This window comes from Mya arenaria, chromosome 7 (genome assembly GCF_026914265.1).
Source record: "Mya arenaria isolate MELC-2E11 chromosome 7, ASM2691426v1".
Classification (NCBI taxonomy): Eukaryota; Metazoa; Mollusca; class Bivalvia; order Myida; family Myidae; genus Mya; species Mya arenaria.
The window spans coordinates 22,692,664-22,718,593 of NC_069128.1; the positions used below are offsets into that span (position 1 = coordinate 22,692,664).

At 36.2% G+C, this 25,930-nt stretch overlaps 2 protein-coding genes across 2 annotated transcripts in view; one reads left to right on the plus strand and one right to left on the minus strand.

Moving 5' to 3' along the window:
• The window catches only part of LOC128240732 (low-density lipoprotein receptor-related protein 2-like), a 165,517-nt gene that overhangs the window by 111,588 nt on the left and 27,999 nt on the right, over positions 1–25,930 (minus strand). The window contains exons 18-28 of the mRNA XM_052957533.1: positions 18,729–18,902; positions 18,255–18,380; positions 17,977–18,090; positions 17,518–17,637; positions 17,178–17,312; positions 16,620–16,721; positions 15,861–15,989; positions 13,585–13,710; positions 8,556–8,675; positions 4,860–4,982; positions 3,550–3,758 (exon numbers count right to left, since the gene is read on the minus strand). Coding sequence (XP_052813493.1) covers positions 3,550–3,758; positions 4,860–4,982; positions 8,556–8,675; positions 13,585–13,710; positions 15,861–15,989; positions 16,620–16,721; positions 17,178–17,312; positions 17,518–17,637; positions 17,977–18,090; positions 18,255–18,380; positions 18,729–18,902 — 1,478 coding nt within the window. The remainder of the gene's footprint in view (positions 1–3,549; positions 3,759–4,859; positions 4,983–8,555; positions 8,676–13,584; positions 13,711–15,860; positions 15,990–16,619; positions 16,722–17,177; positions 17,313–17,517; positions 17,638–17,976; positions 18,091–18,254; positions 18,381–18,728; positions 18,903–25,930) is intronic.
• On the plus strand, positions 19,827–23,143 carry LOC128240733 (uncharacterized). The gene is made up of 5 exons (XM_052957534.1): positions 19,827–20,018; positions 20,282–20,369; positions 20,938–21,132; positions 21,442–21,652; positions 22,623–23,143. Exons 1-5 carry the CDS (start codon positions 19,917–19,919, stop codon positions 22,795–22,797), a joined length of 771 nt encoding a protein of 256 aa, XP_052813494.1. The 5' UTR covers positions 19,827–19,916; the 3' UTR covers positions 22,798–23,143.

Consider the following 25,930-nt stretch of genomic DNA (forward strand, 5'->3'; position numbering starts at 1 on the left):
TTAACGCGGTCTAGGCATACACATGTGCTGTATTAATGGCATTTCTTCTTTTTGATATTAAACGCGAGCTAGTCGTACCCATGTGCAGTATTAATGGCATTTCTTCGTTTTGCTATTTAACACGGTCTAGGCATACACATGTGCTGTATTAATGGCATTTCTTCGTTTTGCTATTTAACGTGGTCTAGGCGTACACAAGTGCTGTATTAATGGCATTTCTTCGTTTTGCTATTTAACGCGGTCTAGGCGTACACATGTGCTGTATTAATGGCATTTCTTCGTTTTGCTAATAAACGCGGTCTAGGCGTACACATGTGCTGTATTAATGTCATTTCATCGTTTTGCTATTTAAAGCGAGCTAGGATAACACATGTGCTGTATTAATGGCATTTCTTCGTTTTAATATTTAACGCGGTCTAGGCATACACATGTGCTGTATTAATGGCATTTCTTCGTTTTGCTATTAAACGCGAGCTAGCGTACACATGTGCAGTATTAATGGCATTTCTTCGTTTTGCTATTTAACGCGGTCTAGGCGTACGCATGTGCTGTATTAATGGCATTTCTTCGTTTTGCTATTAAACGCGAGCTAGGCGTACACATGTGCTGTATTAATGGCATTTCTTCGTTTTGCTATTAAACGCGAGCTAGGATTACACATGTGCTGTATTAATGGCATTTCTTCGTTTTGCTATTTAACGCGGTCTAGGCATACACATGTGCTGTATTAATGGCATTTCTTCTTTTTGATATTAAACGCGAGCTAGTCGTACACATGTGCAGTATTAATGGCATTTCTTCGTTTTGCTATTTAACACGGTCTAGGCATACACATGTGCTGTATTAATGGCATTTCTTCGTTTTGCTATTTAACGTGGTCTAGGCGTACACAAGTGCTGTATTAATGGCATTTCTTCGTTTTGCTATTTAACGCGGTCTAGGCGTACACATGTGCTGTATTAATGGCATTTCTTCGTTTTGCTAATTAACGCGGTCTAAGCGTACACATGTGCTGTATTAATGTCATTTCTTCGTTTCGCTATTAAACGCGAGCTAGGATTACACATGTGCTGTATTAATGGCATTTCTTCGTTTTGCTATTTAACGCGGTCTAGGCATTCACGTGTGCTGTATTAATGGCATTTCTTCGTTTTGCTATTTACTGCGGTCTAGGCGTACACATGTGCTGTATGAATGTCATTTCATCGTTTTGCTATTTAACGCGAGCTAGGATTACACATGTGCTGTATTAATGGCATCTCTTCGTTTTGCTATTAAACGCGAGCTAGGATTACACATGTGCTGTATTAATGGCATTTCTTCGTTTTGCTATTTAACGCGGTCTAGGCGTACACAAGTGCTGTATTAATGGCATTTCTTCGTTTTGCTATTTAACGCGGTCTAGGCGTACACATGTGCTGTATTAATGGCATTTCTTCGTTTTGCTATTAAACGCGAGCTAGGATTACACATGTGCTGTATTAATGGCATTTCTTCGTTTTGCTATTCAACGTGGTCTAGGCGTACACAAGTGCTGTATTAATGGCATTTCTTCGTTTTGCTATTTAACGCGGTCAAGGCGTACACATGTGCAGTATTAATGGCATTTCTTCGTTTTGCTAATTAACGCGGTCTAAGCGAACACATGTGCTGTATTAATGTCATTTCTTCGTTTCGCTATTAAACGCGAGCTAGGATTACACATGTGCTGTATTAATGGCATTTCTTCGTTTTGCTATTTAACGCGGTCTAGGCGTACACATGTGCTGTATTAATGGCATTTCTTCGTTTTGCTATTAAACGCGAGCTAGGATTACACATGTGCTGTATTAATGGCATTTCTTCGTTTTGCTATTCAACGTGGTCTAGGCGTACACAAGTGCTGTATTAATGGCATTTCTTCGTTTTGCTATTTAACGCGGTCAAGGCGTACACATGTGCAGTATTAATGGCATTTCTTCGTTTTGCTAATTAACGCGGTCTAAGCGTACACATGTGCTGTATTAATGTCATTTCTTCGTTTCGCTATTAAACGCGAGCTAGGATTACACATGTGCTGTATTAATGGCATTTCTTCGTTTTGCTATTTTACGCGGTCTAGGCGTTCACGTGTGCTGTATTAATGGCATTTTTTCGTTTTGCTATTTGACGCGGTCTAGGCGTACACATTTGCTGTATTAATGTAATTTCATCGTTTTGCTATTTAACGGGAGCTAGGATTACACATGTGCTGTATTAATGGCATTTCTTCGTTTTGCTATTAAACGCGAACTAGGATTATACATGTGCTGTATTAATGGCATTTCTTCGTTTTGCTACTTAACGCGGTTTAGGCGTACACGTGTGCTGTATTAATGGCATTTCTTCGTTTTGCTAATTAACGCGGTCTAGGCGTACACATGTGCTGTATTAATGTCATTTCATCGTTTTGCTATTTAACGCGAGCTAAGATTACACATGTGCTGTATTAATGGCATTTCTTCGTTTTGCTATTAAACGCGAGCTAGGATTACACATGTGCTGTATTAATGGCATTTCTTCGTTTTGCTATTTAACGTGGTCTAGGCGTACACATGTGCTGTATTAATGGCATTTCATCGTTTTGCTATTTAACGCGAGCTAGGATTACACATGTGCTGTATTAATGGCATTTCTTCGTTTTGCTAATTAACGCGGTCAAGGCGTACACATGTGCTGTATTAATGTCATTTCATCGTTTTGCTATTTAACGCGAGCTAGGATTACACATGTGCTGTATTAATGGCATTTCTTCGTTTTGTTATTTAACGCGGTCTAGGCATACACATGTGCTGTATTAATGTCATTTCATCGTGTTGCTATTTAACGCGGTCTAGGCGTTCACATGTGCTGCATTAATTGCATTTTATCGTGTGGCTATTTAACGCGGTCTAAACGTTCACATGTGCTGCATTAATTGCATTTTATCGTGTGGCTATTTAACGCGGTCTAGGCGTACACTTGAGCTGTATTAATGGCATTTTTTCGTTTTGCTATTTAACACGCTCTAGGCGTACACGTGTGCTGCATTAATGGCATTTTTTCGTTTTGCTATTTAAACGCGGTCTAGGCGTACACGTGTGCTGTATTAATGGCATTTTATCGTTTTGCTATTTAAACGCGGTCTAGGCGAACACGTGTGCTGTATTAATGGCATTTTATCGTTTTGCTATTTAACGCGGTCTAGGCGTACACGTGTGCTGTATTAATGGCATTTTATCGTTTTGCTATTTAACGCGGTCTAGGCGTACACGTGTGCTGTATTAATGACATTTTATCGTTTTGCTATTTAACGCGGTCTAGGCGTACACGTGTGCTGCATTAATGGCATTTTTTCGTTTTGCTATTTAAACGCGGTCTAGGCGTACACATGTGCTGTATTAATGGCATTTTTTCGTTTTGCTATTTAAACGCGGTCTAAGCGTACCCATGTGCTGTATTAATGTACTTACACCGAATTGTTTTTAAAATCAATGCAGTGCAAGCATGTACTGTAGTATTGTCATTTTATCGTTTAAAAATGATACAAACCATTGAAATGTTATCTCCTTTCAGATCCGAAGAGTATATATTTTGGTCTTTATCTGCCATGTACAGTTTTTGAACACGAAAGAACACATCGATTGCATTAGGTGACATTCCAAAATTGAAGAATGAATTAAACTTGGTTTCATTGGATAATCTACCGTCGGTAAAATGAACGTGCCGATCACTTTTCGTCACAAACCAGGTGAAATTATCTGAAACAAAATTGTCAACTTTAACGGCTAGTATAAAAGAAAACTGAATATGATAATTTCAATCAGAACAACCCGCATAAAACTGTATTATGTAACAACCCACATGAAACTGTATTATGTAACGACCCGCATGAAACTGTTTTATGTGAGCTACAACCGGCTTGAAACTGTATTATGTGTGTAACATATGGCCCGAAACTGAATTGTGTGTGTTACAACCCGCCTTGATCTGTATTATGTGAGGTATATCTCGCCAGCAACTGTATTATTGGAGTTACAAGCCGCCAGAAACTGTATTATGTGTATTACAACCAGCCTGAAATTGTAAAATGCGTGTTACAACAGGCCTGAAACTGTATTTGTGCGTTACAACCCGCCTGAAACTGAATTGTGTGCGTCACAACCCGCCTGAAACTGTATCTGTGTTACAACCCGCCTGAAACTGTATTATCCGTGTTACAACCCGCCTGAAACTGTATTATCCGTGTTACAACCCGCCTGAAACTGTATTATCCGTGTTACAACCCGCCTGAAACCGTACTATGTGTGTTAAGCTTGCCTGACACTAGTGTATTTGTTCCACTTCGCTTGAAGCTATGATAAGTGCGTCACTTTTGTAACGTATTGTGATATATTCAATGGTGAAAAATGGAAAAAACACCGTCTTGATCTGCATGCATATATTAACCAACTGTATGTGCAATGGCCAATTCAGACACACATGTACTTTGTAATTTGTGTTACAGTTACATGATGTTTTGTCGTTGGAAATCAAGATAAATGTTTTCTGGTGTTCAAATATGCATCAGTGTACCATATGTAATAAGGTTTTTCTAAGATAACGATTACGGCCAAATATCGATCAGCCATCCGCAAACCACTGTATGTATATCTATAACTTACTGACCCGATCCTCATTATGACTGATGTGATCAATAAATACTCAAATGTGTATTATTACATTCGAAAATAAGGGTTGCATCTACATACCTTTATGGGTAGGTATTTACTATTTACATATCTTTAGCGACACCTTCAACTGTTAACGCGACGGCCATGCAAACATAAAACGATCTAGACTTTAAAAACAAATTGATTTACCTGACCGAGCAATGCATCCATTGGACGACATACTGTAGCCTTCTGCACAGTTGCATTTGTAGGAATTCTTGACGTTTACACAGATCTGGTCGCAAATACCTGGTTCGAGGCATTCATCGATATCTGGAAATCAATGAAAAGAACTTACTGTGCATGTTAGGGCATAACTTTATTGTGCTATTTAAACGCAATAAAGTGTTGCGTTTACATGCACAATCAAGTGTTGAGTTAACATGCACAATAAAGCGTGGCGTTTACATACACAATCAAGTGTTGCGTTTACATGCACAATAAAGCGTGGCGTTTACATACACAATAAAGTATTGCGTTTACATACACAAGAAAGCGTGGCGTTTACATGCAAATCAAGTGTTGCGTTTACATACACAATAAAGCGTGGCGTTTACATGCACAATCAAGTGTTGCGTTTACATACACAATAAAACGTGGCGTTACATGCACAATCACGTGTTGCGTTTACATACACAATAAAGCGTGGCGTTTACATGCACAATCAGGTGTTGCGTTTACATACACAATAAAGCGTGGCGTTTACATGCACAATCAAGTGTTGCGTTTACATGCACAATAAAGCGTGGCGTTTACATACACAATAAAGTATTGCGTTTACATACACAATAAAGCGTGGCGTTTACATGCACAATCAAGTGTTGCGTTTACATACACAATAAAGCGTGGCGTTTACATGCACAATCAAGTGTTGCGTTTACATACACAATAAAGCGTGGCGTTTACATGCACAATCAAGTGTTGCGTTTACATACACATTAAAGTATTGCGTTTACATACACAATAAAGCGTGGCGTTTACATGCACAATCAGGTGTTGCGTTTACATACACAGTAGAGCGTGGCGTTTACATACACAATCAAGTGTTGCGTTTACATACACAATAAAGTGCTGCATTAACATACACAATCAAGTGTTGCGTTTACATACACATTAAAGTATTGCGTTCACATCCGTTGACGCAGAACTGTATTTTGGATGTTATCGCAGAACTGAATTGCGTATGTGAACGCAGAACTGCCTAGTGTATGTGAACGCAGAACTGTACTGTGGATGTGAACCCAGAGCTGAAGAGTGTATGATAAGGCAGAACTGTATTGTGTATGTGGAGGCAAAACTGTATTATTTATGTGAACGCAGAACTATATTGATGATGTGAACGTAGACTTGAATTATGTGTGGGAACGCAGAACTGTATTATGTATGTAAACGCAGAACTGTATTGTGGATGTGAACGCAGAACTGTATTGGGGATGTGAACGCAGAACTGTATTGTGGATGTGAACGCAAAAGTGTATTGTGGATATGAACGCAGAACTGTATTTTGTATGTGAACGCAGAACTGTATTATGTGTGTAGTGTGAACACAGTACTGTATTGTGGATGTGAACGCAGAACTGTATTGATGATGTGAACGCTGAACTGTATTATATGTGTGAACGCAGAACTGTATTGTGGATGTGAATGCAGAACAATATTGTGGATGTGAACGCAGAACTGTATTGTGGATGTGAACGCAGAATTGTATTGTGGATATGAACGCAGAACTGTATTTTGTATGTGAACGCAGAACTGTATTATGTGTGTGAACGCAGAACTGTATTATGTGTGTGAATGCAGAACTGAATTGTGGATGTGAACGCAGAACTGTATTGTGGATGTGAACGAATGTGAACGCAGAACTGTATTGTGGATGTGAAGGCAGAATTGTATTGTGGATGTGAAGGCAGAATTGTATTGTGGATGTGAACGCAGAACTGTATTGTGGATGTGAACCAGAACTGTATTGTGGATGTGAACGCAGAACTGTATTGTGGATGTGAAGGCAGAATTGTATTATGTATGTGAACACAGAACTGTATTGTGGATGAAAACGCAGAACTGTATTGTGGATGTGAACGCAAAACTGTATTGTGGATGTGAACGAATGTGAACGCAGAACTGTATTGTGGATATGAAGGCAGAACTGTATTTTTGGGATGTGAATGCAGAATTGTATTGTGTATGTGAACGCAGAACTGTATTGTCGATGAAAACGCAGAACTGTATAAGGTATATAAACGCAGAACTGTATTATGTGTGTGAACGCAGAACTGTATTGTGGATGTGAACGCAGAACTGTATAATGTGTGTGAACGCAGAACTGTATTGTGCATGTAAGTACAGAAATGTATTTGGTATATGAATGCAGACATAACTGTGTGCCGTACTTGGTACAGTGCCTAGTTTAAAGTCCCATTACGTTGTAAGCGATGTAAACGTATTTGTTGTATTTGTTTGGAAATGACTTCTCTTAACTTTTTATTCACATAATTACACCCCCATTCCATCTCAAATGCATTTAATTATCTCAATAAGAAATTGGAAAAAACAGAAATTTGTTTTTAGTTTAATCTAAATTAAGCGTTGACAACGTCTATCTGAATTACTCATAAGACGTCTTTGGTTTAGATAGCTTTCCCGGTTATGCATCTAGAAACACTTATTTCTTCATTATTTTTCTCTTAAATATCGAAATTGCAGAAAAAAATATTGTTAGTGTCAGTGGGGTGCGAACCCACGTCGGTAGAGTCAAGCAAATAAAACCCAAGAAAATCAAAATCTTAAAGACAAGGCCAACACGACTTTCTTAAAAGCCTTTGATATAACGACATGTTAACCAGAACATGAAATCAACCAATAACACAACAACAAAGCTGTTGACGTTTATATAAACATTGTGTTTAAAAAAAAGATAAAGCTTTTGGTATCTGAGTTTTAACACTCCTTTTAAATTTCCGCTCTTAATGTTGTCATACACAAACAGGAGCTTGATTTTTTTATGGTATTTAAATATGTTAAGTATTTCTCTATTTATTTCTCTTGTTTATTTCGGCAACTGCTCAGGTACTGTTTGCAAGCGCTATGCTTCGCCCACTTTTCTACCTCATTAGCATGTAGTGAGTCATTGATCCAGTTTGGAATTGCGTTAGTGTTTCCCAAACGTTTCTTTTTACTAAAGCATCGTGTGGACCTCAGGATTTATCTGACATTATAATAGACTCTATCATAGTTATATACTTACTTTTATGTTTTTCTATAATCATTTGATCCTAAGTGGCACTGAGACTCTAAATATCTTAAAATTTTGAACGGACTATGCTAGGAGTCTGAAATTATGCAACGTGAAAACTTTATGCTTTGATTGCAAAGTTTAAAATATAGTGCTTAAGAAACGTACTTCCCTACTTCTTTTGCTTGTTTTGTTTACCTACCAATATTTATTGATATTTGAGCAACTTCATTCAAGTAACTTCTCGTTTAAGAAACATGCATCAGATGATTAGTATACACTGTTTCCAATAGAATACATGTACCGTATGAATGTATATTGTGATGTTTTTACTTGACCAAAGGCATGTTATGACCAATAAACTGAAACTAAACGAAGCTTAAAATCAAACTAAAATAACTTTACCGTTGGTATATTTACGGCTAACTTTTTTTATAAATTTGTATTCAAGAGGTAAAACCTTCTCAAATGATAACAACCTTATAGAGGCTCAGGAGGCATCCTTATAAAGCAATGATACAAATGAGTAGTTAACCTGTACACTTTAAATACGTTATTTAAATTTAACTATTGTCTACCATAATAAAGGAGCAACATGACTTGTATTCACCTACCAACACAAATCGTTGATCCATTGAGGCGCTGTCCTTGTGGGCACGTGCAAGATGCTCCCGTGGGTGTGTTCTCGCAACCATGACTACAACCTCCGTTGTCGACGTCACACTCATTGCGCTCTAAAAACAAAGCGTGCAATTCTTATTTAGAATGAAAACCACAATAATGATCCCAGATGAAAACAGGCTAAATATGAGCTTATTTAAGCACCAGGACCATTAAGGAAATTAAAATAAAAGCCTTATGAGAGATGTGATATCCTTTGGTTCATGTCCATTGTGGTGTCCATCTTTTATGCATTGCATATAAAAATAAATCTCTATTTCTATCTAACAAGTTCAGAAGCGTACATTTAAACGATGAACTTGACTAAAAACGGGTACGAGACCATTACAAAAAACAGCAAACGCGTTAAATCTGAGCTTGCTAAACCACAACATCGAGCTCAGAAGCAAACACGTTAAATCTGAGCTTGCTAAACCAAAACATCGAGCCCAGAAGCAAACACGTTAAATCTGAGCTTGCTAAACCGAAACATCGAGCCCAGAAGCAAACACGTTAAATCTGAGCTTGCTAAACCGAAACATCGAGCCCAGAAGCAAACACGTTAAATCTGAGCTTGCTAAACCGAAACATCGAGCCCAGAAGCAAACACGTTAAATCTGAGCTTGCTAAACCACAACATCGAGCCCAGAAGCAAACACGTTAAATCTGAGCTTGCTAAACCACAACATCGAGCCCAGAAGCAAACACGTTTAATCTGAGCTTGCTAAACCACAACATCGAACCCAGAAGCAAACACGTTAAATCTGAGCTTGCTAAACCACAACATCGAGCCCAGAAGCAAACACGTTATCTATGAGCTCGATAAAGCCACAAAGAACGAGCCAAGAAGCAAACACGTTACACATCAGCTTGCTAAACCACAAAGACGAGCCCAGAAGCAAACACGTTATCTATGAGCTCGTTAAAGCTACAAAACGAACCGGGAAGCAAACACGTTAACAATGAGCTCGTAATAAGCTCAAAAACAAGCCGGGAAGCAAACACGTTAACTATGAGCTTGCTAAGCCACAATAACGAACCCTGAAGCAAACACGTTATTTATGAGCTCGTTAAAAGCACAAAACGAATCCATTACGAGTATTCAATATATTAGAATACCGTTACCAATAAATACTGGGATTCTCGTCTTGGATTACAACAGTATGCCATGTGATGATCTTTGAATTTTACCATATTATCTTATTCATGTGACCTACGCTTGGTATAAATTAAGTTCAAACTGTCATTTGTGATTACTTTACACATTGAGGATTGGTAGTATGATAAATGACTGGGAAGGAGTGCACCAGTCATAACTCTAGGCCCAACTTTAAATAGTTGTAAATACATATAGGTCATAACATGTTAAACAGGATATAGTTAATACAATCTTGATTACTTGTAGCAAAAAAATAAACGCGGCGTGACGATTCACTTATATTTTTAATATACTCTACAAAGTATATGGACTAAAGAAACGATGATGCAGTGGCACTTATTTCACGTTTCAATACACAACCAGATAATAACAAACACGGAATAAGCGTGTACTGCACTTAAACACTAGAAGCAGTGAAATGGACATACACAGAATATTGCATCTTTTTTAAAATTAAACACAGTTAAAATAAATGAAATACCGCATTTAAAAAGAGCTAGCTGATTAAAACGTTTATTTAAATATTAAAAGTCATTCATTTGTATAGTTGATTCATACATTTGATAGTTAAATAAAAAGTAATGGAATATGCCCAGTAAGCTAAAGATTTCAGTATAATGTGAACAATTTCCAGGACCAAGAGCTTATACCAACAGGACAAACGGAGATGGAAACACGTCAGGCATACTGAAGGTGACTTTTCAATATTGAATTATATGTGATATGATCTGTCGCAGAAATATATCATTAATATTGTGTGTATTTACCACACACTGCGCTTTCATCTTGACCATCCGGGCAATCAGCGTTCCCATCACAGACTTTTGATTGGTCAATGCAGGTGATCGATGATCCAAAACACGCCCATTGACTTGGTGGACAGACGATAGCAACGGGAGCTGGGCGTAGGAGTACACAGATAAGTGGAGTATGACTTTAGAATAACCAATATTTGATTCAAAATAAAGCTGGAACAAGCAATGCTTAGTAAAAGAAATATTCATGCTCAGCTTGAGAGCATTTCACCACAGAGAACGTAGGTTAGAAGTTCAGTGTTGTTCATTTAGGGTCAGTTTAGATGTACATGATTTTGCAAGGGTAAAACAATTGCAAACGTTTCATTTTGTCGAATATTTTAAGAAGTTCAACAAAATTTAAGAATGAATCTTTTATCAAATATTTGTTGACATGCTGTTTGCGTTTAAACATAATGGTCTTTTTAAAAAATGAATATGAAAATGTGTGTGTACAGAAAAGCTATGGATTATTCTTTCAACAATGTGGTGAGACATTTAAGTTATATCTTTGTAAATATAATGCATATTTATTATATTGACTTATATTCACTTCCGGGTCATATATTCGAACGTATCCTTATCTATACAACAGCAATCACCACGAAGCCACAAAACATTGTTGTTTGGAAAATGTTTCAAACATTTTACAACAAACACTTTTCCTGTCCATGCAGAAATTATGCGTAAGAATGCAAATTGTCATTTCATGCGTTCTTAAATTAAAACCATTTAAGTATTTTAAACACATTATTGATTGAACAAGGTAAATCATGACCCTTCATAAAATATACAAATCCAAAACAGACAAAATCAAGCAAATAAATCACTGGTGTAAATTGTTTGTTATATGATACGGGAGGTGTTGCAAATAATAATGATCTAGCATGATTTATAATGCAGAACAATTATTGAACGAACTGTAGTTAAACAAAATGATTGTGAATGAAAAAAAAGAATATATGCTACGACAAAAGGCAATATTTTTCTTAAAATAAAGACTTCAAACAAAGGTATCATTTCGTTTACTACACCATTTTAAATGAGACAAAGTGCAGTTAATGCCGCTCAAAGATCCCCGCCTTTGTTTTATTTCCGGCGTTTAGTAAGGTGATTAGTTTCATCAAACACTTCGGTTTCCAAAAATATGTTTTGACAATGCACCGTCAGACGGCCGTTCTGTAAAAAGGTTTGTCGAAGTGTTTTAAGAAACTAAACTCTAAATCAAACTCTGATAAAAGACCGAAGGCGGTGATTCGGAAACGGCGTAGACTGTGCTATGTTTCATTTAAAATGGTAAAGAAATACTGAATTTACCTTTGTTTAAAATCTTCATTCAAACCCTTTCGACGTAACATTTACAACGCAATTATCACGTGGTATACACACACTGATAGAACCCACTTCATTTTAAGACACGTTATGTGTTAGGCGCTTTAAGGCTCATTTGCACTGCGGCGATTTCTTAAAACATTATTTTTAATATTCAAGGGCGTAACTAGGTTTTATCGAATTTAAAGGTCAATTAAGAGGCTCCGTGATTGTGAAAGCGGGCTTTTTGGCGCATCTCTGGGGCCTTTCGGGTCATCAAAATACTTTACTACGTTCGATCGGCTTCCAAAACAAGGAAACTCATTCAATGGAGAAAAATACGCTTTGATACTCTAGACCGTTACTGAGTGTAACGCCAGCCTACACCTCCTTACTTTTCAGATTTTATTGCAGATATGGACGTTTCATTTAATCATGGCTTTTCACGAAGTGAAGGTCCGGACCTTTGGTAAATATCGAAGCTATGCTGGTGATAATTATATAACATTTGAAACCTTAAAAAAACTAATATGTATAGAGATACCACATTTTGTTCTTATAAAAGTGACATTGATGTTTAACTAAGTTTAAAGATAAAAAGCAAGACTTGCTATTAAAGAAACAGAACATAAATTTCGATGATGTAATTGTACAATGTAAAACATAGCATAAATAGTGTTAAGCTATACAAATATTTGCTTGACAAATTGGATGCATATGAAACACGGAGACTGATTGCCCTTACACCAGTCACTGAGTTTCACATTAACGATATCCAAATTTAACTCAGGAAACTGTTCATCCATCTATCATCTTAATTGGTGAGTTTGTGAAATATCAAACACAAACAATAATAACAATGAATGGATTACCTAAAAGTCAAGGCGATACTGATGATAAGACTATCATAATACCTCAACTGACGTCAGCGAAAATGACGACAAGACTACCATAATACCTCAACTGACGTCAGCGAAAATGACGACAAGACTACCATAATACCTCAACTGACGTCGGCGAAAATGACGACAAGACTACCATAATACCTCAACTGACGTCGGCGAAAACGACGACAAGACTACCATAATACCTCAACTGACGTCGGCGAAAACGACGACAAGACTACCATAATACCTCAACTGACGTCGGCGAAAACGACGACAAGACTACCATAATACCTCAACTGACGTCAGCGAAAATGACGAAAAGACTACCATAATACCTAAGCTGACGTCGGCGAAAATGACGACAAGACTTCCATAATACCTCAACTGACGTCGACAAAAACGAGGATAAGACTACTATAATACCTCAACTGACGTCGGCAAAAACGAGGATAAGACTACCATAATACCTCAACTGACGTCGGCAAAAACGAGGATAAGACTACCATAATACCTCAACTGACATCGGTAAAAACGACGATAAGACTACCATAATACCTCAACTGACGTCGGCAAAAACGAGGATAAGACTACCATAATACCTCAACATTTTCCTTCGAAAAGAATTCAAATTGTTATCTATTTAATGTACACGAAAAGTTATTTTAATCAATTAAAATTCTTTGCAACCATAACGCAAATTTAATGCTTGTGAAAGGTTTAAATTATCGTTTTATCTATAATTGAATGATCGTTTTGTTACAATAATTGCCTTTTTGTTCCTTAAACAAATCCTTAAATAAGTTAGAATACGTGAAAAGGAAAACAATCTTACGACATATCTTAGCCTGATCCTCATCACTGTTATCGCCGCAGTCGTCCCGTCCATTACAGGTAACGTTACTGGGGAGACACTTGCCATTTCCACATTTAAAATCCCATTTCTGACACGTGGTATCACCTGAAGTAGTATTGCCCGCCGCAACAAGAAGGCCAATGTCAAATGTTAGACACAGGTAAAACATCCATAAAAAACCGTTTCGCAACTTTAAATCCTTACATGTATCCATTGTCTACGTTTTGTTCTTTATTTCAGATTATTTAAGCACGACTAGAACATATCTATTTATATTAATACATTTTTGAGAAGTTTTTTAATCCTTTATTTTCACAACACTATCTATGAGTTAATAAAAAACATCCAAACTTTAATGTCGTAAGAAGAATGTTCATGAGGCATACGATTGTTTGGGCATTTAATCAACGCGAGTTTCATTATTCAAACGAGTTAAACGTAAACACTAATAACCTGTCATTTAAACAACACCTTGTTACGCATCGCTGATAAACTTGCTTACTGTTATTTATCATATTTGGACGAATACTAAGGTATTCGACACACAATTGTGAGTTTAGAAGTCTGCTGACTCCATATTATAATGTTATCATTTGAAATCGTTTTAAGTGCAGAAAATATAAATTTCCATGATATAACAAACAAGCTTTTTTGATCATGAACTATTGCAAGTTTGTTTAATTTCATCCGATATAAGATGAAATTAATAGAAATAAAAACTACAACAACTTAGTGTATAATATTGTTGATGTCATTAACGTGAGTAGTTAGCAAGCAGTGCGCTCTCAAAATTTAACAGTTAAGTCAAACAGAACAAGCTGATATTTGAGTCAGACTCCTTAAAGAGACTTTGGAAAGTAAATTTTTGCATTTAGTGTGCAATGTGAAAGTAAAATTAACAATCCTAATTCGTAATCGTGGTTACAAATTAGATATATTGGACAATAACGTTGGAAAATGTGTGACATATTAGCCAAAATGCGCCAAATAATAGATTAAAACATTACTTTATATGAAGATTTCTTTTAAAGAACAATTTGCCCTCTTTGTGCACTTAGGTTAAATCTGACATTTTTATGTTTACGGAACGCATCGAAATGTTTTACTTACCAGAACATGAATGTATTGTCATCAATTATTTTATGGTTGTAAATATTCTATAGTTTAATATACTCGAGAGGTTTGACATGTCTGACCTTATTAATTATGTATAAGATTATGGCCCAATCATTTTATTATTTACAGTAAGCGAAAGGTAACATAGCGTACTTAGGAGCGGGGTGCACCCCCATCAAGTGTGTTTTATAGTTCAAACTTGATATACAATATGAATAAAATTCACAACAATGCACCATGGTTTACCAAATATAACCTTTTTTCTCGTATATGGCGGGCAGGCAGGGCCTTTTTAAAACTATCACTAGAGATTTGCTCATCTAAGATGAAATCTTGAAAATATAATATTGTATAAGGCAATTAGGAGGGAAAGAATCACCTGAACTATTATGGCTTTTGATATATATATTAAAGGGACTGTACACCAAATTAGCACCAAAAACAGTTTTTTTTCTGTAACGAATCTCAGGACAATTATCTAATAGAATGTGTTATGCTTTGATATTATAATTGTAAAATAAAAAGTACCAAAATGTAAAAAGAAAAATTGTGTAAGAAACCGGGTTCGAACCCGTGTCGACAAAATTGCAGTCCAGCGTCGTATCCTCTGAGCCACGACAGCTTACTCTAAATGGGTGACAAAATTAAGCTATAAACCTCCCTCGGTAATATCACATGATAACACCGACTAGCCAATCACGCATAAGGAATGATTTCTACCTGGTAGACATACCCAGTAATCTTTTTTAATGGAAAAATACGAAATAACTGCCACACTTAAATAAATTGTGAACTATGTGGTACTTCGGTTAGTAAGTTTCAATGCATTGTACACATCGATGCCAAGTTTATGTCAGTCTTCGACAATTTTCTTTTCTTTTTTTGCTCTATTTAATCATACGGAGTACAGCCCCTTTAATGAGCGTTTTTTTATATAGAATACCACTGAAGCTGGTAATCCATGGCATTGGCAGTGTTACAGACTGTTTGTTGTCACACTTTAGCAGGATTCACAATGTGCAACCTTTCTGAATGTATTGCCAAACTTTAGCAGCAAAGTACTGACTACAGTTTGTGCCATCCAAGCCTCCATTACAATCTTCCCGTTGATCACAAACCCACTTGGCCGAGATACTTACTACATTTCGCCTCATCCATGCCACCACGACAATCTTCCTGTCCATCACAAACCCACTTGGCGGGGATACAACCTCCTTGGCTTCCGCATTGAAACTCGTGGCTATGGCATTTGCCTGCTGGTCTTGGTCCTTAAATTAACAAATAAAACATTATTATTGTCATGAGATTACATTGAACTAACACGGACCCTTACAAAGAACTTAACTTGTAAATAATGAAAATTCATAAGCAGTGTTCTACGTACTAGAAAGGCAAAGTGTATGTACCACTGGCCATGATAAATGACTTCGGTGTCTACAACACAAGAAAAACGGAGAAGTCGCCCCGTAGTCAGACATTTAAGTATTAACCTTACATCTGCTCTTGTTGTGTTTTGGAAACTTTGTAAGTTTTTCTGTGACAGTAGATACCAATACCAATCGTATAAAGAAATAAATAACATTAAAATCATAGACAATAATGCAATAACAAATACAGTTGGTATCCAGTAACAGTAATACAATGGAAAAAACGGGGACAATCTCACTAGCCGAACATTAAAAAATAAGCTCTGTTTAGGGGGACATGTCAAGGGCCTCAAAAGACAATAGACTATATACACAAACATTATGGCATTACAAACACTAATAAACATACTTACGCGGTACTTACTTATATTCACAAATATTAACACAACAAACAAACAATACACTAATCAACATTACTTAACCGTTAAATATGATATATTAGCCATTGAAACGAATTAAAAAAATGCTCACTACAGTTCTTTTCATCGGATTCGTCCCTACAGTCTGCAGCACCATCACATCGGTACTGGTTTGGAACACATTGCCGAACAGTGGCACAACGCCAGCCATCGCCTGTGGTACGAAACACACAATGCCAAATGAGGAACAAACCTTGTAAAGTAGCCAACATTTGTTTAAATGTCCAACAGAGGTACAAAAGAGAATTAAAAGGAGAGTTCTCCAAAGGTATCATTTATCATATTTTGGCTAGTTTGCACACTAAATTGAGTTCGTTGGTGTATAGTAATTATTGGAGAAATATTGACTTATCAATATAGATGTTGGGGCATCGTAACAAATTTGTCATTCATTTAACCACGCTAAACTCTTTAACAATCCTAAAAGACACATGGACCTTCAGCACATGCCAAAACATCGGCGCCTATATTCTGATATTATAAACGATGACGTTATCTTACTCGTTTGCATCGTAGTAACTGCAAGACCATGATCTGCTTGACGTGGTTCAGTTATGGGCTAGTCGTTAAGTACAATGTTTTGTTAATACATATATTTATTAAGACAAACCTGGACATTCAAGCGGAGGACAATTAAGTTCATCTTCCCCTGTAGGACAATGCTCAATACCGTCACATCTTGTCATACCACGTAGACAGCGCCTATCATGACACTGAAAATGGCCAGCTGGACATGTGTGGTACTCTGCCAAGGACAGACAAAGTCTTATGTAGTTAGACAAAAGTGAATTTTTAATTTTATCACTTCGCGACGGAACCAATATACATCGGCTGTCATGACTTATAAACACTGCGTCAGCGCTTTGATGAAGTCCATAGGAACTATATTTGGTAAACACTACTAGTTTTTGCAGCAGAGAAACTATGGTTATTGAAAAATTATAACCTACCACAGAACGTTCCTTCATCAGAACCATCTTTACAATCATTCACTGTATCGCATTTCCGCAGTATGTGGATACACAAAGAGTTATTACATTTGAATTCATGCGGGGCACACGTCGTGTTAGCTGAAACAAAAATATGTTATTTTTTATTATACATACATTAGTTTTGCGGCGTTTTTTTATATTAATTATCTACCGCACTGAACTTAGCTACAAAAAATGTTCAACGTCAAAGCGACAACGTTTGAACTAAAGTGTTTGGAATGCAATACGAAAAGAAATAGAAAGAGATATCGCAACGATACGACTTGTGTATCCCTAGCAGTAACAATGTTTCACAAGGTAACTTTCTAGATTAAAATGTTGTCATCAATATTATTTTCGACACCAAAAATTAAAATGGCCCAGGATTCCAAAGAGCTTTCATCACGTTGGAATATAGCAAACGACAAGTTTTCTTACGACAATCAGCCTCATCGGATATGTCACCACAATCGTCATCCCCATCACATCGCCAGTGGGGTTTTAAACATTTCCCGTTACCACACCGGAACTGGCCCGACTGACAAGAGGCAGCTAAAATAAAACCAGCGTTATGCAGCCCTTTCATTATTAACTATTGACAAAAGTAGTATCTATAAATATAATTATTGGTGAACAGCTGATTTTCTACTGCGTTTAAACAATGTATCTATCATGCAATCATTTATCAACGTAAATAAAACTGAAATATTTCTTACGAAGTGAACAGTTTGTTTCATCACTATTGTCAAAACAGTCATTATCGCCATCGCATTTAAAGCTCCCTGAAATGCATCGTCCTGTCTTGCATTCAAACGCCACTGATTTACCACAACCTGCAAAGCCTAAAAGATTCATTTTAATACAATGCTTTCCAAGTTGATTCATGTCGAATTTTCTAAATAACTCCCAAACAAATGAGGCGTGCGCGGAATTTAACTGCTCAAATGTTCACAGAACGGTTGCTAATAAATGCAGGTGATGCATAGTGATAATTCATAACACCTTAAATCATTTAATGTTTATAACTGATTAACACACACTTTCAGCAATAAAGGATAGAGTACGTACTTGAAATGAATGCCATGTTGACATACAAAATGCTACATAGATGTAACATGTTGCCGAAAAACGGCACAGTTCAACCGTAATTAGTACTTTATCTAAGACAAATATACAATGCCCGGACTTACCATGTATTTTCACTTCATCCATATTATATTCGCAATGTTTGCCATCCTTTGCTATTTTTTGCCCAAATGGGCATCCACACATCTTTGTAATCGCTCGGCTATTGGAAGAGTTGCTTGGAACAGGAAAGCAGAAGTGAGAGCAGCCTCCGTTCTTGAATTTGCAAGGATGATGGTCTGAAAGGTCAACAAAAAGCTTCAGTTGCTTACCTTTCATTCACATCTTAAACATAGAAATTATCATTATGAAAACATTAAGATTCCGCCCAACAAATGACTCAAAATAGTTTAAGTATCATGTAAAAGGTAATTGCTTGCTGATTGTCTAATATGTAAAATGAATGATCATAATCAAATAAAAACATATACTTTACAGTATTGCTTTTTATTTCATCGAAATTTGTGTAATCTCTCAAGCCCCAAAATGTGTTTGTGAGATAGGTTTAAGTCGAGTGCACATCAAAACTCTATTCAATGATACCGAAATTATATCGGGCTACTAAGCTTAACAAATCAGAGCATTTGTATATTGGATAAGAAAACATAAGGTAAAGAAACTTGTGTTTGTGTGTAAAACCTATTTTCATGTTGATGGCGTTACGAAATTGCAAATTGGAAGCAGAAAACGCTGCTATTCTATATACCAAAAGTGCAATGTTACACTCTTTCTCATCCTACTGATATATGGGCTTACAACTCGAAACCTTCATGTCCGCCCCTGGTTTGTTTAGATTGTTAACGTTCCCACCCCATAAAAGGTTTGTTGAAGAATTATGTTTGCATCTAAATATCGTCAACGTAAATGCTATTTAGGTCATCAGTTAGACAACTTAAAACTGTTCTGTGTGATTACAAAAACAAATAAACATCAAGATATGTTTATTAATGTTTTGTTTTTATTCGTAGAAGTAAAATGAAGATATTTGTAATGGCTTCCAAAATGTAAGGGCAGACATTTGAAATGCAGGCATGTGAGAGGCATTTGAGTTCACAATGTTTCAATGCTTAGTAAACAAAACATTAGAGCCGTGATCAAATATTAGAGATAACATACCATTTTTGTATTAAGACAATGATATGCGTCTTATACTACACCCAGTACACTGTGAGGATAAAAGCTAAAGAGATACTTTGTTATTTACAATGTGATAATAGTTTAACACTCGATAATTGATTTAAAATATAACTACGATGAAGCAAAAGAGCATTCTTGTTTTGCTTGTTTATTTTTTCAATATCCTTCATTGTTCACGAGGTCTTGTGTTGGATGCAGAACCAACTATTGAAGGCCTGGTAAGTGTTTACTTCTACTTCTACTTATATTTACTGGAACTAATACCAAAACTACTAAAATGTGTCGATTTTTCAACCAGCTTTTGAAGGCATGGTTAGTGCTAACTGCTACTTCTACTAAAATACTTCTTTTAAAACCACTACTACTAAAACTGAGAAAAACAAGAATAAGAAGACCTCTCAAAATAACAGTCAGTATCAAATAAAATCGGGAATGGTTCAAATAACATTTTATAATTATACCATATTTCAATCTTAATTAGGATAATAGACTGACTAAGATTGAAGCGGAAAATGTTGCTCTGAGAAAGCTAGTAGATGACCTGCAAAACTGTGCTTCGGATATCTGTGGTAATTATTGTCGGTTGTATCTTATTCCATTATGTAAACTTATTTTAAATGAATTTGTTATCAATTCAATTCTGACTTATTCTATAATAATACAATTGTATACAGTTATTGCAATGTTAGATAAGGTTCTACTGAAAACATCATTCAGAGTATTGTTTAAACAATTATTGCGTGCCTTCTCCTTATCATGTGTATGTACCATTGTAAATATTTGTAAATATTGTTTGTCCTCATGGGCCGTGTGGCTTATTGGATGTGAAATAAATCTTCCAATCATACTATTCAGAAATTTAGATAACTTATGTAAGTACACGGTGAATTACCATAGGAGTCATGTTTGACATTCAATCTCCGTGTGTATTCTTGGGTAAAGCAGAACAATGTACTATGGATTACAAATTGTTTATTATTATTATTCATATTTGTACTTAACATTTGTCCAAAGACAACAATCTTGTGCCGAGCTTCCAGCTAGAGAGCCACAATTACTATTTAGACTTAGTATTGACACAATCATACTTGTGTCCATCATTGTAGTAATGAATATCAGGAATATAATCAATTACAGAAATCCACTGGCGCATGTGGTCAGAATGGACGACGTGGTCGCACTGTACTGGACAATGTCAGGGCGGCTACAATACGAGACACCAAAGCAGGTCAAGAATCAGGGCGTGTAATGTAGACGACCCACAGAGTCAACTTTGCCAAGGAGACAAGAGTCAACAGGAAACACGACCATGTAGTGCTGTGGAACTACACGGTATTGCTTATCCGTATGAAATGAACAATTCTACTAAAATGATTTGTTTAATGTATTTCGTTGCAAACTAAACTACTCACTTCTGGGTCTGAAAGTTCAATCACATAGTTCGTGACGTACTTAAAACCTGTTTCACCAGATTGTTCAAAGGGCATGTATAAAGTGAGGTACATGTATATCTAATGAGTATAAAATTTAAATAGGAATAATTCTAATCAATGCCTCGTGCTGAGAAATATGAATACAATGGTGAACATAACTTAATACCTAAGATGATGTAATTAACAAAAGTTAACTTATTATTAATAGGATGTCTAAATGAGAGAACAACAAATGTATCTGGAGACAACGTCTATGGCGTTGTGTATAATTTCATGGATGAAATGGCGATGGCAACATGCGCTGCAATTGTGAACACGTCCTACGTAATTGCCGCCGTGCGAAGGAATTGCTACAGCAATCACGCACCTTTATGTACCGATATTTGCCAGAATTTGCCCAACACCGATCCAACACACAGGTATTCGTGAGTTGAACACATTGAACACATTGTCGTATATCTGTCTGACAATTTTAATATAAGCGCTTTGTAATTGACATTCTTTATATAGTAATACACATGTTCTTGTATGTATACAACATCAACTAGGGATTTGTCAGGCCTGAGTTCCATTACGTTAAAATGCCAATTATTATATTAATTGTGTTTTTGTCAAAATCCTTTTAAATAAAAAACAACTTAATCCGAAGTGCTTTAACCATTGCATTTATTAAATTCTTTCAAAAACTAGTGAACATACAATGTGTTTTCATTTTAACTTATACCCTACGTCGTGACACACAATATTAATGATTTAGTAGTTATGGGCATGGTGGATTGGTTCCAACGATGACCCAACACTGCTTTTTCTCACGCGAAATATTTGACCTGATCATCCCCTTTTTGTTCCATTTTGATGTGATGCGATCCTCAAAATATCACGTAACTCTGGCTATGTAAAATTGAATGTTGGTGAAGCGAAATGTTTGTTTTAATTACTTGTTCTTGCATTGTTTTACCGTTTTTTAACCAATTATGATACTAACTTGTGTCTTTCGACCTTATTGGTCAACAATATGAACCAATATGATCGATAGCTGGTAGGGTGCTCTAATATAAGCCTTTTTTCACGTTGGATTTTCCAAGGCATTTCAAGAAAACGGAAAACATAAGAATGCATGCATAACGATACAAGAAAAAGATAATAACGCAGCTTATAAAAATAGAGAGTGTGCGCCACGATATCTATTTATTTACAATTTTAACGGTTAAGATAACAAACGCATGGTATGGAATACATCTTTTATTTCAATTAAGTTATATCAAGTTCTTAAAATACTCAATAGAAATAATTTCCTTCCACAACATGCCCATCTTCCATTTAGTCATAATCTCAACAGTGAACAGGTAGCTTTAATGAAACAATTTTCCTAATTTGTAATTATTGCAGCTACTCGTGCTTCGAGACTCTTCACGTGACATTACCTACTACACTGCTTCATCCCGGACCGACAGATGTAGACGAGGGGCGACTGGGCCTCAGCATCAAGAGATATAACACTTGCACTTACGGGCACGCTGGACACTGCGGGCCCAACTATTGTTGTTGTGAAAGGATTGGATAAATCATGAATTAAGGCTGGTTATTGTGAGGCCAATTTGAAGTAGTTGTTAAACATATGGTTTGATGATAGTATGCGTTTCCAAAATGGAAGAAATGACATGTTAATTACGAAAAACATAATGTTACAGCATTTGTCTGTATATTTGGTCAGGTGCAACCGTATATTTGTATAGAGTTTTTTTCTTAACGAACACTTTATTTGTCTGTTGCACAGCTTCATATAATAATAACAGCTTTATCTTTTCTACTTGTCTAAAATGAAGCAATTAGATGGGAACACAATGTCATTGTCACGTGTTTGATTGCTGAACTAAATCTAGATGGTAATAAACAAGATTTCAAAGGTAGAGTGTCTGTTTCAATGTCGTAATGTGTGCGCATAAGATACTTCTAAGTGATCATTGCTTTAACTTAGCCTGCACTTGAATGATCCTCTTATTGCAAAGCGCAGTACGCACGATACTTTAGTAGTAAATTAGGAACATTATCAGTCAACCACCAAGAAAATATAAGACTAGGATACTTCTTACCTCGTTCAACTTGAAATCGGGCATCAAAATGAATTACATCTCGTGTGCTCGTAAAGAGCACTTTTCAACGAGTTTTTGTAGAATAAAATGTTCATGGTAGGGCTCAATCTATGAATTGACTATCAGCACTCATTTGGGGGGGGGGTAAATTGTATCCCTTGAACAGTTTATTTTGATGGGGGTTCAGATGAGCAATATATAAACTAACGATATCCTTTTTTGCTATTAATATTGTAAGTTTTAAGAAATGAGAAAACTCTCTCTCTCTCTCTCTCTCTCTCTCTCTCTCTCTCTAAAACTATAAAAACTAAAATTACAGTATCGTAGGTTGTAATGCAAATAAAATGTAAGCACCTTGGCTATTGCATATTAGTCATTGCAAATTAGACTCTGCTCACCATTAAGCGGTAATTTAGACTTTTTTTGTCTAAGGAGCGTCGTAGAACGAGCACCATTGTTGATTGTAATACAAAAAATATGCCTAATTGAACACATATTTCAGCGTTTCGCCTAGCAAAACTGGTGCGTTTCATCACTGACAACATATTAACTAAGTGTCACTTGCCGGATACAGGGAGAAAGCTTGCAGTTCACATCTGCAATATGCTTTTTGATTTATTCATACGACTAAACCACAATTAAACTGCATTGTATTGCATGTCATTAAGGAAACTATCAGGCGAAGACAGTGTCCAATCATGAACAACGATTAAACATTACCCTTCTTTTTGATTTGTTTTGTAGTTGACATAAGGACAATCTAAAGCACAATGAAGCGGACTTTACTGCGCAAATGGTGCTTTAAGCAAAATTTAAGTACGTTTTATTTTGTTCTTTTCGAAATACCTTTTTAAAAATTAAACAAAATCAAGAATGTATGGGAATAAGGGACGATTCTTGGTGTGTTTAATTTCCAACTGCTTAAATAATTAAATAAAACAACAACGATGGATGATTTTCTTTCGGTTCATAACTAGGCCGTCGTGTCTGTTTAAAATTCTTATCAATGTTGGAAGTATGTTTGTCCTTAATTGGATGGGTATCGTCGGTGATACAGCTATTAACTGTTTCAGCTATAAAAGAGGGGAAATCGAAAATGTACTCAAAGACAAAAAATAAAAAACATAGTTGTCACAGACACGTGTTACATGCCCCCGATTTGATTTTATCGGACGAATTGCCATTAGAAGAACACGTGATATGTTTGTAAAACATATATGCAATCCAGTGTTGTATCCACTGTGCTACGAAGGCTCACTCTAAACGGTCGGAATATTTAAGCTATATACCTAACTTGGTAATATCACGTGATAACATCGACCAGCCAATCACGCATAAGGAATGAATTCTACCAAGTAGACGTACAAAGTAATATTTTTAATGAAAAATACGAAAAAACTGCGAAAAATAAATTAATTGTAAACTATGTGGTTTTCAGTTATTAAGTATCAATGCATTGTACACATCGATACCAAGTTAATGTCAGTTTTCGACAATTTTCTTCTTTTTTTCGCTATTTCATAATACGGAGTACAGTCCCTTAAAAGTTATGACCAATATCCGTACAACATCACTACAAGTTTAAGGATTGTGCGTATATTCATTGACCAGATCAAAAAGAATATGAGTTGATGAGTTATACTGTTTCAAGTAAAACATGTTTGCGTCCTCCTGATGGCAGTGAATTAGTAAAACCAGAGTTCTGCATGGAATTCATTTCTTTGAACAATTTTGTAAAAGCACTAACCAAGGATCATTCCTATGAAGTTTAATCAAAATTGTCCAAACGGTTTAGGAGAAGAAGATGATTATAACCAATTGTTGACATTTTCCTTTAGGTTACCATGGCAACAGAGTTCTGCATGGAATTCATTTCTTTGAACAATTTTGTAAAAACACCAACCAAAGATGATTCCTATGAAGTTTAATCAAAATTGTACAAGCGGTTTAGGAGAAGAAGATGATTATAATCAATTGTTGACGACGGACGACGGATAACAGACGCCGGACATAGACCGATCACAAAAGCTCACCGTGAGCACTTTGTGCTTAGGTGAGCTAAAATAATATAAAACTAAGAATATTGGAACTGCAAGTCGTATAAATAAGCAGAGAGCTGCTTAAAATTCAACCACCTAGTAGCCAACATGTTTATAATAATACGACTAGGGTAAATTTCTTACAAACTGTTTAACTAATTAGTCATTGGATTTATAGTTCAGGTTTTGAAAGATGACCGTGAGTGTGTTCAATCTTGTGACGTTTACCTTTGATTTTTGACCTCGTTTTAATTGGGGTCTACAAAAGGACCTACAAGTCATGACCAACCTCCCAACCGTAGGACCAAATGTTTGGTTTATAAGAATCGAACTAGGTTTTTGTGTATAAGGTCATGATGACGTTAAACTTTGAACTGCTTAGCTCCATATCAATAGGATTATCTGCAGGTCATGATCTGCCTCCCGACACCTAATGAAGACCTAAGTTCCAGTCATACTCGAGCTATCAAGCTTTCTGTGTACGAGGTCACCACCACCGTGCCCTTTGACACCCCAAAATTAATGGGGATCAGTTGATGGACATGACCAACTTTCTACAGAGTTT